Source organism: Kogia breviceps, chromosome 2, assembly GCF_026419965.1.
Source record: "Kogia breviceps isolate mKogBre1 chromosome 2, mKogBre1 haplotype 1, whole genome shotgun sequence".
Classification (NCBI taxonomy): Eukaryota; Metazoa; Chordata; class Mammalia; order Artiodactyla; family Physeteridae; genus Kogia; species Kogia breviceps.
Window position 1 is genome coordinate 166584491 of NC_081311.1, and position 18715 is coordinate 166603205.

General features: G+C 40.0%; 1 protein-coding gene across 18 annotated transcripts in view; it reads right to left on the minus strand.

Moving 5' to 3' along the window:
• The window catches only part of FTCDNL1 (formiminotransferase cyclodeaminase N-terminal like), a 175501-nt gene that overhangs the window by 129220 nt on the left and 27566 nt on the right, over positions 1-18715 (minus strand). For 7 of the 18 annotated variants that reach the window (XR_010839165.1, XR_010839164.1, XR_010839166.1 and 4 more), the window contains exon 5: positions 16526-16711. Coding sequence is in view for 12 of the 18 variants with exons in the window: in XM_067026515.1 (XP_066882616.1) it covers positions 16526-16711 (186 nt within the window). In the remaining 6 variants the exon portion in view is untranslated. Of the gene's footprint in view, positions 1-917; positions 6543-8813; positions 9876-16525; positions 16712-18715 lie in introns of those variants that run through there. The other 11 variants (XM_059055497.2, XM_059055496.2, XM_067026519.1 and 8 more) reach the window with 9 other exon arrangements.

Consider the following 18715-nt stretch of genomic DNA (forward strand, 5'->3'; position numbering starts at 1 on the left):
GGGCACGAACCCGTGTCCCCTGCATCGGCAGGCGGACTCTCAACCACTGCGCCACCAGGGAAGCCCCTCGAAGAGATTTTGAATGAGAAAAGAGTACAGAAGTATGGTCTGGAAGAAGTTTCAGGATTCTGAGGTGGGCCATCCTACGGAACTGCCATGGAAGGGGATGTTCAACCAGCTGGATGTACAATTTCTCACTAGATCACAGAAAACTAGAGGCAAAGGCTGATCAGGCCTAGGAGGAGAGGCCTGAAGTCCTGAGCATGTGGGTCCAAGCGCACTGTTTAGGGTTAGAGCAGTATAAATCTACAGAATATGGGATATGGTGGGAGGAAGCTTCTGACTGACCCAGTGGGCTAAAAAGAACTTGGGGAATTTTATTCCTTCACAGTCATCTACTCCAAAGGGTTGTTGTGAAAATCACATAATAGTACTTGACACTTAGTTGGAATTCAATGAAAGGTAGCCACGATTAATGATGCTAAAAGGGTTCACTGAAGACTTCCTTCTGTATCTCGCTCTTTCATCTTGCTTTTAGCCTTGTGAAATAGTGGAGTGGATATCATGAAGGAAGGTGAACTACTAAACACAACTGTAGAGTAGACAGAATAATACTTATCAATTACCCAAACTTCTTTATACTTACTAGAAACAATATAATTTTATAACACTTGGTCATTGCTAGACTACATCAATCATAATTACTTTTCCCAAAGCAGTCGGTCTTCATGAAGATAGAGGTACCTAAGAAGTTAGGAAACAGTAACTGGTTGCAGATGGGGTTTCCTAAGGAAAAATTAATAGGATGGTACATAAAAGGCTTGGGAAAGATGTTTGGCTAGGAGCCTACCACCAGCTAAGAAGCATCATCTACCTGGCAGGTGAAGATGGCATGAAAGGAAAGACAAACAACTATTAAAAGATTGAAAACACTTTAATTTTCTTTTCTTTTTTTAAAAAATGAATTCATTTATTTGTTTATCGTTGGCTGCGTTGGGTCTCTGTCGCTGCGTGCAGGCTTTTTCTAGCTGCAGCAAGCAGGGGCTACTCTTCGTTGCTGTGTGTAGGCTTCTCGTTGTGGTGGCTTCTCTGTTGCAGAGCACCAGCTCTAGGTGCGTGGGCTTCAGTAGTTGTGGCACGGAGGCTCAGTAGTTGTGGCTCACAGGCTCTTGAGTGCAGGCTCAGAAGTTGTGGCGTACGGGCTTAGTTGCTCTGTGGCATGTTGGATCTCCCTGGACCAGGGCTCAAACCCACGTCCCCTTCATTGGCAGGTGGATTCTTTTTTTTTTTTTTTTTTAAACATCTTTATTGGAGTATAACTGTTTTACAATAGTGTGTTAGTTTTTCCTTTACAACAAAGTGAATCAGTTATACATATACATATGTTCCCATATCTCTTCCCTCTTGCATCACCCTCTCTCCCACCCTCCCTATCCCACCCCTCGAGGTGGTCACAAAGCACAGAGGTGATCTCCCTGTGCTATGCGGCAGCTTCCCACTAGCTATCTAATTTACATTTGGTAGTGTATATATGTCCCTGGCAGGCGGATTCTTAACCACTGAGTCACAAGGGAAGTCCTGACTTTAATTTTTAAAATTATATTAGTCTATATTTTTAATGGTGGACTAAGCTACTACATGAAAGACATTCACTGGAAAACTCCATCCAATGATTTACCATGATATTTCCAATCCTTACCCCAATTCAACACTCAGACTCCCTATTAGATGAAAGAACAGCAAGACTGTCAAAGGGAACACAGAACGCTACGATAAGAAAACAATGAAATTCAGAGAATACAATGCAAACGAGAAGAAAAGGCAAGTAATCATCAACAAGCTGTTTTCATTAGGAACTACAGATCCACACTGAATAATTTCTGCCTTTTTCTCCTTTCCTTCCATTTGGTCTGTTGATAGGCTTATTTCTGACAGGATCTAGTCAGGAAGACAGAAACCACACTAAGTATTTCAAAAGAAATAACGTTGAAAATTTGGTCAACAGTTGTTGGAGAACCAACAGAGCTAGGAGAGAACGTGGTGCCCAGAGATAAAAACAACTGCAGGAAGCACTATGCCCCAAGGCTGGAGGAACAAAGGGAGGGGGCAGGGTTCTCAGGGTCTAGAAGCCTAGAGAGGCCTCACGGAGCTGGGGCTCAGCCACTGCTGGTGCTTCTGAGCGCACAGTGAGGCCACTTCTCAAAGTGACAGGAGAATAAAGCTAGAGCCTGGAACCAAGAGCCACTGTCAGGTCAAGAGCCACTGCTGCGGTGGGGCTGCCCAAAACGGGAAGGAACTTGAAACAGCAAGCGCCTCTCCTCCTTCAGCCCTGCAGCCCCCCTGTCCAGCTCCCCAGAGAGGCAGAGCCTAAGGGCAGAGTCCTGGTGGCATAAAGCAGCATAGGTGAGGGTTGGCGTGGGGCTGAGACACAAAAGCTGGACCATGCACGCACTACACATTTAGAAAGAGAAATTCATCCCATGTTTAGGTCTCTGTTGCTCATCTTAAACTCACAACAAACTAATTAGCTGCAAAATACTGCAAATTGGGCAAAAGAAGTGACAGAGTAATCCAACGTCAGGCTGAGTTCAACCAGAGCCATGCTTCACCAGCACCTTTCCTTGTACCTTAGAGGAGCACCCTAAGGGATTGCTGTTAGCGGCCTAACTGTTCTTACCTATGAAAAATGGGCTCCTTCGAAGCCATGTGCGGGCCTGCTTAAAACAATAAGCTTTTCGAACCCCCAAGCGCGACATACTCCGGGAGCATGGTCTGGATGCTTATCAAACAAGTTCCTGGGCCATTCTCTGAAGTTTCTGGGCAAGTACAAACAAAAGAGTCAAATAAAATGCCTTTTAAAAGCAAGGCAGTGGAGCACGTACCCTGTCAGTGAGATCTTCATATCCCCACAGAGTAAACAGTAACATGAGAATATTTATACTAAACAAAACTGTATATCAAGCCTGCTTTGGCTCAGCCAGAGGGAATGATAAATTCCTTGCAGATCTCTCATAGAGTGGTCCTTTGTGGTCCATGGACGCCACTTCCAAGACGGTACAAACCAATTACAGAGCAAGGCTTTCCATTATGTTGAGGAATGAAAATATCACCCCCCATTTTGTTTTATTTTACAGTTATATTCTACTTAGCCCGTCCCTCCCCCTTTTGTTAAAGACGTTTTAACTTGTGGAGTCAAGCCCAAGTTCAGGTTGGAGGCAAATGACAGCCCTTCCCCACCAACAACCAAAGCCCTTATCACCTCACAGCCTAGCTTTTTCCTTTCCTTGTCCCTCTTCTAAGAAACTAAAACTTGAATTTAAAGTGGAGTAGAGTAAAAAAACACTAAAGAGTTAATGAAATGTAAACTCTATTTGTCCACATCGATTTTTGTCCCATTTACAATTGGCACAAGTCATGGGCAAAGTCATCTGGCAGGAGATGGAGGTTAAACAAGCTATGAAGCCACGTTCCACACAATGTCCACTTTGAGGTCCGATGAAAAAATACTGCAGAAACGTTTGCACAAAGTGTTGGTTTGTTTCTAAGAGAGTAATATGAGAAAAGGTAAATATGAATCAGGGTATTTGTTAGTTTGTTTGGTCAGATTTTTCTCAACCCAATTTGATAATCCCTTCTTATTGTTATAGATCCATCCCGGCTACTTCTGCCAGCTCATACATAGAGAGAGCTGATGATGCCACATCCGTCCAAAGGATAAACCTTCAGCAACTTAGAGCTGTTTCAGATTTTCTAAAGAACCATGGTGGAGTAAGGGAGAAGGGGAAGAGAGAAAGACAATAGAAAAAACAGTGAAATTAGAATATGAACAAGTGGTAAGAAGTGAGGTTGCGCTGGTTTTGAAAATGTATAACAAAAATAGTAAATTATTGTCTTAAATAGACAGCTGGATCAAATGCCAAATTTAATCAACTCCATTTTAAACCATTAACTAAGCCTCACATGTAGTGCCCAAGTCCATCATAATAGATTAAAAAGGGAAAAACAGATCTTATGTTTGTACACTTTAATGGATATTAGAAATTTGACAAAATTTTATTTAGAAAGTGTGGGCTTAGTGAAATTGTCTTATTCACATGTTTGTTTTTTGTGTTTTTAAAAATTTTTATGAAATTAATATATAATTTTTAATAATTGTGGTAAAATATACATAAAATTTACCATTTTAACCATTTTTAAGTGTGTAGTTCAGTGGCATTAAGTATTCATATTATTGTACAACCATCACCACTATCCATCTCCAGAATTATTTTTTCATCTTCAAAAACTGAAACTCCGTATAACCATTAAATAGATGTTTGGTTATAAATAGGCCTTGCTCAAAACTGGCAGTCTAGAATGCAGTGATTCAAATCTAGAGAGGTTAATCCAGGTAAGTGGCAAATGAATCAACTCCTACTACAACCCCAAATGACTCAGCGACAACCTGTGCTTTTACCCTCTCTCATGTGTTTAATATTGATGACTAAAACTGAAGCAAAGCTCTAGAAGAAATCTGGAAAAAGTGTTAATATATTTCATTTTTACATTACAGCTTACAAAGTACTTCCATTTATCCCCTAGAACACAATCTGAGTGGGAACTCTTTTTCCCTATTTTATATGCAATGAAACTATGCCTACGGGGAAGGTAAGAGCAAGGACCAGAACCCAAGCCAGAATCCACTGTCCAGCGCTTGTCCTACTAGGCCACATGGCCTCTGCCAAAGAAAGAGAAAAACGAGGCATGACTACTTCTCAGCTCTCCCAGACTCACTGGGTCTAACTGGAGAGCATCTGCTCTCTTCATCACAGCAACTAAACTTCCTTACACCTGAAAACCACACCTGGTTCATCATTTCTCCATCTTCGTTGTATTTACATTGACAGCAAAAGAAAACACCCCCAAAAAAGCATAATTCTGAAACACAATTAATGCAATCACAGTCAAGAGTCAAATGTAAGTCAAAAAAAATATATTAGGATAGATTACTGGATCCTATAAAAAGACTGAGTTCAACCTCTTTTTTGTTTTTCATTACTTAAAATAAATTCACATTATGTGTTCTTATTAGACAAGACCATAATCTTTCTTGCTAAACAAAACCTATGGAAAAATTCATTTCTTTGTGCTTTACGAACAGAAAGCAACTTGTACCAAAGAATTAAAAGCACTAAGGATTTACATAAAATTGCCAGAATCAGCAAGTGGTGGCTTCTTTTAGTTCACAAAGAAGCCACCTATTTTGATTTCTTTCAAATAAAATTCTTCCACCAAAACCCTTCTCTTTGCTCAAGAGCAATAAATACCCTAAACCTTCAGATTTCCCATTTAAATTCCAAAAAGGATTAATACAATCCCTTGAAGTCATGCCCAACACCATCATTCCACTTCCCCACATAAACATAAAAAAATTAGACAAATCTGGTTGTTGGAGTTATCTCCAGAATGAACAGTGGGTCATCCCAAACAAGGCAGGAAAGAACAATCATGCTTCGAAAGAGTAATAATTCTGCCCATTTTTTAGTTACTTAGTACTTGATTTTTAAAAGTGCACATTAAAAAAATGATTACTTAAAAAATGAGGGCTTCCCTGGTGGCGCAGTGGTTGAGAGTCCGCCTGCCAATGCAGGGGACACGGGTTCGTGCCCTGGTCCGGGAAGATCCCACATGCCGCGGAGCGGCTGGGCCCGTGAGCCACGGCTGCTGACCCTGCGCTCCACAACGGGAGAGGCCACAACAGTGAGAGGTCAGGAAAACCAAATAAATTGAGTCCGTTTTTAGTTTTGTTCATGATAATTAAAGACGATTTGGCAACGATGGCCATTTTACCCAGCTGATTCAGGAGGGCTTCTAGTACATCCAAGTGCATGAACTTGATACAGAGGAGGATTTCACGAAGTTTTAATGACGACTAGAAATAGCATAAGGCGATTATGGACAATCTATAAGCACCTGTTGTTGTCACTGGACAGAGAATGCTTCCAGTTTTCCAATTCACAGCTGGAACCAAGTTCTTGGATCTTCCACTCATCTTCACTGGCCAAAAGAAAACTTTGTAATGGCTGATATTTTTTCCTTACAATTTCAATGAAGCCTTAGATTGGATCACATGAAAATGCCTCTGCGTATCTTCCAGAACTCCCCAATACCTTCCTTAATAGCATATTCAGCACAGTTCTTGCACTCTTGGGGTGTAAATCCAATTAATGCTCTTCCTGTAATACCAATTCCCTGATCACTTGCCAATTTTTTAACTTGAGCTTCTATGTAATGAGGAGAAAGATAATAAAAATGGTCCCCAAGGATACTGTAAGCCATGTATTGAGAGCCTTCTGAGGTTTCTGTAACTTCTTGATCTTCAAAACTCTCTACATTGCAAGCTATCTCAATTTTCCCTTCGTGAGGAAAAGCCATCGTTTGGACGCCCTTCAATCCATTCACATTTGAGCCCCGAATGGCACTAGCGATCTTTTTTCCCAGAGCCAAGTCTTGAGAATCTATGGTAACATTGCAGTTCATCACATATGGGCTAGCGCCAATGCCTAAATCATTAGAAAAGCATGTTAATCAAGCAGAGTGAAAGCCTCATTTTGAAGATTCTATTCTTTACCCAATTTTAATCCAAGGAGTTTCCTTTACTTGGTTTTACTTTTAAAATAATACACAAATATTCCTCATTATCAACTCCAGAATTGTCTAAAGGTCATACATATTTTTAATAACAGAGTTATCTGAGCTATAAGCAGATACTTTTATCTACTCTAAATGTATCTGGATGTTTTTTCTAGAATGGTTAAGAAAAGCCCAGACTTTCTAAAGTATCAACAGATATTTCAAAAGGCACATTTGAAAATTAAATATCAACAGCAGCTAAATGTCTTGGTCTTCCATTCATTTCCAAGGCCATCTCCACAGGGGCTGGAATTCAGTGCCAGGACTATGGGTCTGGGAGACAGGAATAAATCACACTCTGTACCCATCCCTTCTACCCCAAACACAGACCTGTCATCACTGAGCTAGGTTAAGATCGGATTCAAATGAACCTCAGCAACAGTCTTGGCTAGGAAAGGAGGTCACTAAAAAGTGACAAACAGTCTTGGAATTGGGAAGGACAAAGGGACTCTTGTGTCTCATGACCATGTGGGTTTGGCAGGGCAGGGTTTGGGGCACTATGTATACCTTCTTGGTATAACCAGTTGGAGGCATCTCTTTCTTCCATCCGCAGCTTCCCAAGGGACTGGGACTGCCATTGCTACTCCAAAGCCCGGTTACTCTAGAGCCCAGGGGCAACTGTCCTGCTTTTCCCTGCCTTGGGGATGATGCAGCTCATGTTACATAAATAGCCCTGCTCTAATTATAGTTTACATTATAAGATGGACAACTTGGTTAAATTAGCATTGGTATAAAAAGCTTAGGTTTGCAGTTTCTTCATTTTGGGGGAACTTTACATTTCTAAAAGCAAAGTGACTAGGGATTGATGAGGGATAAAAGGCTGACCTCACCTTCAGCATAAGACAATTCTTTAGTTACTATTCCAACATTATTTTACTGTCAATGCATTTTCTTGCTACTTTCAAACTTATTGCTCATGGTGTCAGTGTCCAGTGAGAGATCCTGCTGAATTCACTTTCCCCTCGACAGTCGTGGTTCGGGGGCTTTGCTGCCTAGCCTGGGTACTCTCATGCTAGTAGACACTTTACAGAAAATCAGCACACGGAAACCACATTTCATCTTTTTCCCACACATGTACATAATGAAACATTTCAACTCCCGAGGCTGGGCCTCTTCCTACTGGGAATTCTGCAGGAATGAATCAGATTACAGTATTTCTCCATAATGCTTATTTCATACAAATTAAATTTCCTAACAGTCAATACATATCTCTCTCAACCTCATACACCAATCACTTACTCTAAATATCTTTGAGAATTATATCAGTTTTAACATTTCACAGAGTACAATTGGAAATTTTTCTTGTCAATGCTAATGTCATTCATTAATGGAAAGCATCCAAGCATGGTTTCTCTCTCCTCTACCCCTCAACAGGTAATGTTACAAACAGTGCCATTTTCTCATATCTGATATACATACCCTATTCTGACTCAAGAAGTGGCCTCATCTTTATCATTATTCAAACAAATAGCTAGATCACACTCAGATTTTGCTGAAAAGTATGTATAGATATATTGGGTTATACTAAGGATTGATACTATTCAAAATACTTATTGGGCCTATTGTGCTTTGCTATACCAGAACTTTGATATGCCCAGTCAACATTCAGATATTCATATGTAAGTTATCAGCTTGGGGGAGCTAGTCACTTCCAAGGCAAGTTCGTTCATATGGACCCAGGGCTCTTCCTCCCCACAGTATGGTGGCGTGGACCATTCCATCCCTAAAGACATGGGACTTTTTCTGAATCCCCCATCCAGCAGATTCCAAGGCACCTGTTACCACCATGTGCCCAATAACTGTACCTTTTGTCACATAATTTCTAAAATTGATCATTCTTGCTAATAAATGAACTCATTACCTAAGGTAAGTTATTAGATGTAGAATAAGCTTAGATGTTAAGTCCAGAGCACAAGAGTGCCATAAAGAATTCACTTGTCCCAACACTGATTTAATTAATTAAAATAAAACTCTACTTAAGAAATTTCTTCAAAAGCATACTTTAAAGTTATTTCTTAGAAAAATAAAATTGAACATTAGAAGTAACTTTTATACTCTCTTCTAAATAAACTAAGAGTAATCACAAACAACACAGAATAATCATTTCTTTTGTATATGCTCTTGTTATGTGTGTTTTAAATTCTTTTTAAAATTAATTAATTAATTTATTTATTTATTTATTGGCTGCATTGGGTCTTTGTTGCTGTGCATGGGCTTTCTCTAGTTGTATTGAGCGGGGGCTACTCTTCATCGCGGTGCGTGGGCTTCAGTAGTTGTGGCACGCGGGCTCAGTAGTTGTGGTTCGCAGGCTGTAGAGCACAGGCTCTACACACGGACTTAGCTGCTCCATGGCATGTGGGATCTCCCCCAACCAGGGATCGAACCATGTCCCCTGCATTGGCAGGCAGATTCTTAACCACTGCGCCACCAGGGAAGTCCCTTAAATACTTCTATTAAACTTTAATTATACAATAACTGATTTTGTTTTATCATTATATATTATTCAATATATCTTATTCAATAAACAGAGAGAGTCAATGAAGCTGAGAAGTTCCTGGCCTAATCAGGTAGTAGTACCCTCCCTGAGGGGTTGTGAGGTTATGACCCATTTCTTATATAGATAAAAAGAAAGAAAAGAAAGGAAGAAAGAAAGGGAGAAAGAAAAGAAAAGAAAAGGAAAGGAAAGGAAAGGAAAGGGAAGGGAAGGGAAGGAAAGGGAAGGAAAAGAAAAGAAAAGAAAAGAAAGAAAAGAAAAGGAAGAAGAGAAACTGCTTTCTGCCCAAAGGCACGCATTTCTAATTCCTCCCTTTAATCCCCACCAAGTCCAACACCAATGTGGTGATCCAATTCTAATGAATCAAATTCTGCATTTAAATCCAGCAGTCCCACTGACCTTATAAGAAATGCTGAATTTGATTTTTTTATGCTAGTTTAAACTTAGTAAAGATTTTTTAAATAAGGGAGGTAATTAATCCCAGAAAATCGTATTTCTAGTTAAATGTCATATAATTAAAGTAATTCCATTTTTTGCTCTAAAATTAGAAACCTGATGTGAAAGTTTGTTTCTCAGTTTGCGGTCTCGCCCCGCTCCTGCCTCCCGCAGATTGGCACTCGGCTGCTCTGGCGGCAGCATGAATCTCCTCACTGCAAAGCTGAAATTCCAATTTTATTCCAACGCAACTGTCACAACGCCCTGAAGCAAGCTAAAAACAAGGAAAAAAATCTTTGGTATGATTTCACTTTCCATGTGTTCTTTAATGAAAAATTTATCATTCTAAATATTGGTGTTTACTCCTAGTTAAATACTTTTTTTATCAAAAAGAAAAAGAAACTGAGATTCAGTTGCTATTATTTCACAGGGAAATATAACAGGCCTGATGTTTTCCTGACAATTCTGTTATTTTCTTGTGTGGAAACACTGTATTTATCATATACTGTACGGCTGGTGATTCAGATATTGTAGAGACCTTATGGTGAACTGATATAGATGTAAACTCTTTATGCCAGATTGTTTAAGCATAAAAAAAACAAATGCACTTAATTAACATCTCATGTGTAGCTTTTGCAAACACAAATGCAATATTTGTGTTTGAGCACTGGCAGTAATGACTGTGAACTATGCTATTAATGTCTGGTTTAAAGATGCTTGCGGTAGGACCATGTCTGGAATAACACAAATAAAAAACTGCATTCAGACAAAACAACAGTGAAGAGCCCATTAGAAAAATGAAAAAGCAGCACTCAAAAGAAACACATGGCTTTTTTTTTTTCCCTTTAGATCAAAATTATTCTCAAAAATAGTTCCAGGTGCCATCATCTTCAATCAATTAATGGTGAAAAGATTCTATATATTTTCCTCCACAGAAAGGATTTCATTTTAGGGAGTCAGAAGTTGCTAAGGGATGTATTTAGAAGTTCTATTTATCATATTAAGTTCCTCTTTGGTGGCTTAGTTTTAAAAGATGCATGAGGAGAGTGCTGCTTTGGGATATTTGGCATTTTTATATCTGAAGAGAGAACTGCAAATTTGTGGATTACATTACAGTTTGAATAAATAAAGAGATTCTCATGAACTAATGTGCGACTCCCTCATTAAATATGTTTTTACTGAAAACCTGCTGAGTTCCAGGAACCATGCAGGTTACTGGGTGTAAAAACATGAAGGTTGAAATAAGATAAAACCTAGCCTAAATGTGGTCCTTGCTTCAGACTAACAGAGCAAGACAACAGACTTGGAACTCAGGTTCAAAAATATAAACAGCTGTTATTACACCAAAAGCAATTAGTCATCATTACATATTGGTATTTTAAATTTTTTAGAACATGTACTAAAGAGAAACCACAGCTGAAACAGGACATTTGATGACTAAAGCCATAAAACTCAAACATAATTGCTAAGTCCAATACTCCCATGGCGGGAAGAATGCAGGACTCTTATGCATGTGGCCAAACCCACAGAAAATAAAGCTGAGTGACACTGTGTGGCATAGGGCCGGCAATGGCTCCCCGTGGGTCTGAATTCAAGTTCGAGCTCTTAAGGGACACTGCCTCTGCTCAGCTGTCTTTCAGCAAAATGGCTATGACGTTTCCCCACTCTGCAAGGAATTGTGAGCCTCAATTTCTCAACTCTGAATCTTTCAGAGTAACAGTACTTCAGAGAGGAAATCACAGAGGTAGATACATGTAAATATCATAATGGAATGAAGACAGTCCAGCCAGTCCAGTTGAAAGGAACCTCAGGTGACCTGCCTGCCCCCAGGTTTTCTATAGGAGAACAATGTCTTTCACCAGCTCATGCAGAGACAAAAGCAAAGCCCTTCATGCTTCTATTACAGGTTACACACTTAATTACACATCGAGACTTTCACCTTCCATCACTCCAACTAGATTTACAAGCAAATGTAGAAAATTATGAAAATAGGTTCCTCAAAACAGGACTCATTCTAAAACTAGAAATTATTTTTCAAAGACTAGCATTATTCAATGTCAAGAAAAGTGCCTGATGCTGCAACTTCTCATTTACTGAGACAGAAGTAAGCAGGGACAGCTCTCACTAACCCACTGAAATAACTAAACAGAAGTCCTTGATTCCAAGACGTGCCAATTACTTCCATCTATGATTCCTAAGGCATCATATGAAACTATAGTTCAAAGAATTATCCCTCTATCTTTAAACAATGATGCATATATACAGGTCAGTCATATATCAGCCAGCGGTGCTTCAATTATCCTATAAATGTTTAGGGTTTTAAAATATATATGTATAAAGTATTTATTTATGGATCTAAAAGTATCAACTATTACTGCTTTGTCCTTATTTATGTCCCTCACGAGCTGGCCAACTACAAACTTTTAAAAGGAATTTGGTTTAAAAGATTTTGTGTGTTTGGCACTAACTATGGGTGTTAATCATTTCTGAGCTCACTTTTTTCTCTTCTGTTTATAATATTCTCAGGGAATTTCAAAACAGAAACCTGTTCCCTTATAGATTCTGCTTCCTCTCGGGTACTGTGTAGATTACTTTGTCACTGGAAAGTTAACTGTAAGTGTTCAGTTGATAGCACCAATCATTTCTATTTAATTTTTTTAGGAAAAGAAATAAATATAGCAATGTGTTGAAGCTTTTCTGTTTTGATGGGAGGAGTGGAAAACTATGTTGAGAAACATCGATGTAAATAAAAAATGTTAGAAAAATATATAAAGCCATTAAATTTAAAAATAAGGAGGGAAATCGCCATAGTTAGGAACTAAATTCACTGCAAAATTAGATGAATAACATTTCTACCCTAATGACAGAGGTGCTGCTAGAAATTCTCCCTCAGTAGATACTACTTTTAAAAATGAAAACATTTTACTCCTTACGTAAGTGTCTCTTAAGAGATAATTCGTGCAAGTAAGGTAACCTAAGATTTCGGTTGATTATGTGTCTTAAACTCGAATTAGAATCTTGTTCATGAAATATTAGAAACTGTTTATCCATATCCTTTATTCACTGTTCCTCTCTGAAACATTTTACTTTTCTATTAGAATCTGCTTTGAGCCTATTAAATGAGGTGTCTCTCGATGAATAACAACAGTCTACCTAGCCTTGGCAACTTATAATTTTCATGTTTTTTGCACAAACTGAGGATTCTGCCACTTATCAGGAGATATTAGCAAAAAAGACATACGGAGGGGAAAGTGGTGCTACTTTTCCCTTCTTATCTTAAATATTTCATCAGCAATCTGAATAAATGCACTGAAACCCAGCTTTTATAAAACTGATCATTGATAAACCTCAATAATTACCCTTTATGAAAGATGACGGAAAGTAATCACAAGATCAAATCAATTTAGAGAAATAATGAAAATAAGTTGAAAGCTTTAAGAATTTAAAAACACTTTTCTTACAAACATATAACATAAATAAAATAAATAGATGCATACATATATTTTACAATATTGAGACATACTGTTTATACTACTTTATATCCTCTGGGCTTGACACTGGCTGTTCTCTCTGCCTGAGACTCCTGTCCACATCTCCACGTGGCTAACTGCCTCTCTCCCAGTCTTTACTCCAACACTGCCTTCACTATGAGGCCTACTTTGGTTTATCCCATTTAAAAATTGTAGTGCACTCCCATCCCAAACACATGATTCCCACTGTCCTGTTCAGTTTTTTGTTTTTTTTTGGCTGTAGCACTTATTTTCTAACATACTATATAATTCTTTATTTATTAAGCTCGTTATTTACTGTCTCTCTCTTCACCCCTTCCCCACTGGAATGTAAACCCTTCTTTTTTTGGCTGCATTGAGTCTTCGTTGCTGCTCGCAGGTTTCCTCTAGTTGCGGCGAGCAGGGGCTACTCTTCGTTGCGGTGTGCGGGCTTCTCATTGCGGTGGCTCCTCTTGTTGCAGACCATGGGCTCTAGGCGCGCGGGCTTCAGTAGTTGTGGTACGTGGGCTCAGTAGTTGTGGCTCACGGGCTCTAGAGCGCAGGCTCAATAGTTGTGGCGCACGGGCTTAGTTGCTCCGCGGCATGTGGGATCTTCCCGGACCAGGGCTTGAACCTGTGTCCCCTGCATTGGCAGGCAGATTCTTAACCACTGCGCCAACAGGGAAGTCCCTGGAATGTAAATTCTTTGAGGGCAAATAAACTCTATTTTCCCCACTGACGATAGTAACTAGCACATACTAGGTACTTAATAAATATTTGTTGCATTAATTAATAAACTGAGAATTCTCTCTACATTGTATTGTATTTTTCAAGTCTCTAAAAATTCTTCCAAACCTTCACACTTAATTGCTTGCATAATAGTCTTTCACCTAGGCATAGCTTATTTAATAATCACTCTCAAATACTGAACATTTACATTGTTTCCCGTATTTACTATTGTAAATAGTTCTTTGATAAACATACTTGTGCATAAGTACATGTACCTTTTATTATTTCCTCAGGAATAAATCTATTTCCTTAAGATAAATCTATCACTAGAACTAGAATTTCTGCAAAGCAGTTACATATATTCTTGGAGCTCTTAATACACATCACCAACTCACTTCCAAAAAGTTTATACCAATTGATGCTACCATTAGTAGCATGAGTGCCTCTAACTACATCTTTACCAGTATCAAATTTTACCATCTTTAAACATTTTTGTGCCAATCTTGGCATTTTAAAGTAAACTTAAGATTTTCAGATGTTGATGAAATTCTCCATGTAAATCACAGATTTCCACATGGAGTAAAAATAGAGAAGAAATTAGAAATCCCAATGGCTTGTCCACTCCAATCAAACAATGTAAAATGGGTGAGATTATCCCAACCCCAGACAATCATTAGGTGAGATGGGGGAGCAGTGTTCACTTTGGCTTAGACAATTACAAACCAAGTTTGTTCTTAGAAGATTGAATATGATTAGTGATAATTAGTCTTTAACTCAGATATGCTTTTTAGAGTTCTCTAAAGTTCTCCTTAAATACCGACCCATTCAGTCTCATAGCAATGCAGAAATGAGAATGAAGTTTTTCCAGGGTCTGCCTAATCCAACACTAAAGCCAGTTCTGTTCTCTAGTACTAGGATCCCTGCTTCTAATTCCTGTCCATTGACTGTAATCCCAGTCACTGGGCACTGCACTGACAAGGTCTGTGAAATAATCCTTTCAGTCTTTAGTGAGGCCCAAATTAGAAACCAGGAAATAGCTGTCTGAAAATTTAGTCACAAACTTACACTTCTACATTTGTGAGACAAATCGTGGGAAAATATGTGAGGTTCAAATTGGCAGGGAGCAATCAGCTTCTTCCCTTTTCCATAAGTAAAGACTAACACACATTTTTTATAAATCTTTTCTCTAAATGGAAGGAAAAAATGGCCCCTTAGTACTGTGTTCGGCACCTGATAGACATTATTTCAACTTCACAGTCTCATGAGGGAGATATAATTATTATGTCCATTTTACAGGTATGGGAACTGAGGCTTAATGAAGTTAAGGAACACTCTGAAGTCACATGGCCAATGAACAGCAAGGCCAGGATTCGAGCATAGCCTCAAAGCCTGCACTGTTTTCATTGTATTGCTCTGCTTGATTATAGATATCATTGGTTTGAGAGCAGAATTCTGCACCAGGGATTAGTAACCAAAAGCCTATGTGTAACTGCACCATGGGGAAATGTGTTTCTTACGGTTGCCCACCTCTTGCTCCTTGGGGACCTAGTATCTTAGTAACGGCTAAAATATTAACTGACTATGAAAATGTTACCTAGCATGGTTTAATTTGTGATCCCTACAGAAGATACTTGAGGGTGAAAGAATCAAGACTCAAATAAATGGCACTAGGATGGTGAAGTGCAGTGAATGGGGACTGCGTTTTGGATGGGGTGCTACTGCCTTTTCCGAAGGTAAGCTCTAAGCAAGGAGTGGGACTGGAGTAGCAGAGAGAGGTAAGAGTTGCTGAGATCCAGGGGAAGGAAGAATACTATTCCCCATGTTTGTTCTCTCTGGCCTAGAGCCTGCTGTGTAGAAAAGCTTGTCCCCAGGGTGCCTCTAGAACTGACTTCCAGCTGTAAGCATCAACTTGGGGACACACTGGATGTTCAAGTGCTGAGAGACTTTCCTACCAGCTAAAAGTAAGCTCCACCCAAGTCCTGAGCCACCAAGTGTCCCCAGGATACACGCTCATGCCCAGCACAGCAGCGGGCCTCCAAGACCTGTCCTGGTGTCAACCATTCTCATCATCAGTGGCCACGCTGCAGGGCTCATTATTTATCTTGAACATCACTCTTGGGGGCTCTCATGGAATATATGATGAGGGCTTCCAGCCTCTCTGGTCAGCCCATGAAGGTATGGGTAAGAAAGAGGCATGAGGAGACCTTCAACCAAGTCAAGAAGGAGCCCCAGCTGAAGCCCTCCTGCATTATGTGGGAGGGACCAAATGAAGGTGACCTCAGGATTCTCAAGTTTCAAAACAAAAGCTGAGGGGCTTCCCTGGTGGTGCAGTGGTTAAGAATCTGCCTTCCAATGCAGGGGACATGGGTTCAAGCCCTGGTCCCGGAAGATCCCACATGCCGCGGAGCAACCAAGCCCGTGTGCCACAGCTACTAAGCCTATGCTCTAGAGCCCACAAGCCACAACTACTGAGCCCACAAGCCACAACTACTGAAGCCCGCCACGCCTAGAGCCCATGCTCCGCAACAAGAGAGGCCACCACGATGAGAAGCCCGTGCACCGCAACAAAGAGTAGCCCCTGCTCGTTGCAACTAGAGAAAGCCTGTGTGTAGCAACGAAGACCCAACGCAGCCAAAAATAAATAAATAAAATAAATAAATTTAAAAAAACAACAACAACAAAAGCAGAACAAAAGCATACTGTGAACCTGTTAAACCACATCTTCGGGCAGGTGCAACTCCCAGGTCAGGTTTAAGAGCACCGAAATCCCTCCTTGTGAACCAGCCCAGTTGTTTCCTTCTCTGGACAAGAGTGCGCTTCTCAGGCAGGTCGGCCTCACCAAAGAGAAACACACTGCAGCCAGGAACACACTGGACCAGATTCTCAGCAAGGCCTATGGACAGTGGGAAATTTTAACAAAATTAATTAAAATCAGGCCTAATGAAAGAAAATAAAGCACATAATTTTCTTATTGTGGTAAAATATATTTAACACAAAATTTACCATTTTAACCATTTCTAAGTGTACAGTTCAGTAGCATTAAGTGCGTTCCCATCACTGTTATAACCATCACCCACTAAAGCATATAATTCACACAAATTTTAAAAATCAAAGTTTGAGCATAATTAATTTTCCCTTGAAGTTAGTCGCAAAATCAAAAGTTTGTCTATGTACAAGGAGGCTAGAATTTCTAAGCCATTACGAATCTAATTCCATAAGGAAAATTCATCACTAAGATTAATAAAATTGGTACCTTCACTTTTTTAACTATTTTATAACAGCCCCAAATTGTGCATACTGTTAGGAGAAGGAAAAAGTTAAGAATGCAAGGGCCAGATCTGCATTGTCCAATATGGTAACCCCTAGCTACACGTTCCATTAAATTTTAATTTTAATTAATTAAATGAAATGCAATAAAAGTTAAGTTTTTTCAGTTGCACGAGCCACATTTCAAGTGCTCAATAACCACATGTGGCCAGTGGTCTTCCTATCGGACAGTGCAGATACAGAACATTTCCATCATCACAGAAAGTTCTACTGGATAACACTGGGTCAGATATTCTGTAAGAAAGCCTAGTATTTAAATATAATTTTATGGAGGCTACTCTCTGAATGACGTTTTTTCATTCTCTTCCGCCATTTTTATATCTAGATTCTGTCTCTGACCTTATCTTTTCAAGGCAGATTACAGAATTACCTTCCTGTTTTTTCTAGAGAACTGTTTCAGGGGACTGCTGTTTGCAGCTGACAGCATGTTTTCACGGCACAAATCACAGTCCCCTGTAAGCAAGGATAGAGACAGCATAATTTTTTTTCTGATGTATAGATGTAGGTATTTGGGAATCTGGGTACTGGCCTGGGACAGCAGGACTGTGGGTCTCCCTTATTTGGAGGCCCATCATGGAACATCAGAGGCTGAGATGAGGTCTTTAGCCCCATAAGCACAGGAAACCTCTCCAACTGCAATTCTGAAGGTTGGTTATTTGTTTCTAATGTAGACTGCTATGCTGATGGGAGGGGTGAAATGTGGAGGGCATTAAAAAAATTTTGTACCTCTGGGTTGTATGAAGTCTGAGAAAATGTTCTTTTTAAAAAAATATTTATTTATTTATTATTTACTTAGTTTGGTTGCACCAGGTCTTAGTTGCGGCCCACGGGATCTTCGTTGAGGCATATGGGATCTTTAGTTGCAGTATGTGCACTTAGTTGCAGCACACATGCGGGATCTAGTTCCGTGACCAGGGATCGAACCAGGCCCCCTGCATTGGGAGTGCAGAGTCTTACCCACTGGACCACCAGGGAAGTCAGGAGAAACATTCCTTCTCTGAGCCAGGTAGAGACTCTAGCGTTAGAAGCCCGTGATATGTAGACACCACAAAGCAAGAAAATCTCCCAAATTTACTAAGTGAACTCTACTACTTCTTTTTATTTATTTATTTATTTATGGCTGTGTTGGGTCTTCATTTCTGTGCGAGGGCTTTCTCTAGTTATGGCAAGCGGGGGCCACTCTTCATCGCGATGCGCGGGCCTCTCACTATCACAGCCTCTCTTGTTGCAGAGCACAGGCTCCAGACGCGCAGGCTCAGTAATTGTGGCTCACGGGCCCAGTTGCTCTGCGGCATGTGGGATCTTCCCAGACCAGGGCTCGAACCCGTGTCCCCTGCATTGGCAGGCAGATTCTCAACCATTGCGCCACCAGGGAAGCCCCGAACTCTACTTCTTTAATACTACTTTAAGATACTAAAGGACCGTGGGCTTCAGGGAGGGTGAGCGGGCAGATGCCAGTGACAGACACAGTTAACAGAGGTTTAGGAATTGTAAAATAATGTTTAGGCAGTTACCTAAGCACTCCCCTCAAATCTGGAATGGCAGAGAGCAGGGGTGGCAGAAGAAAGGG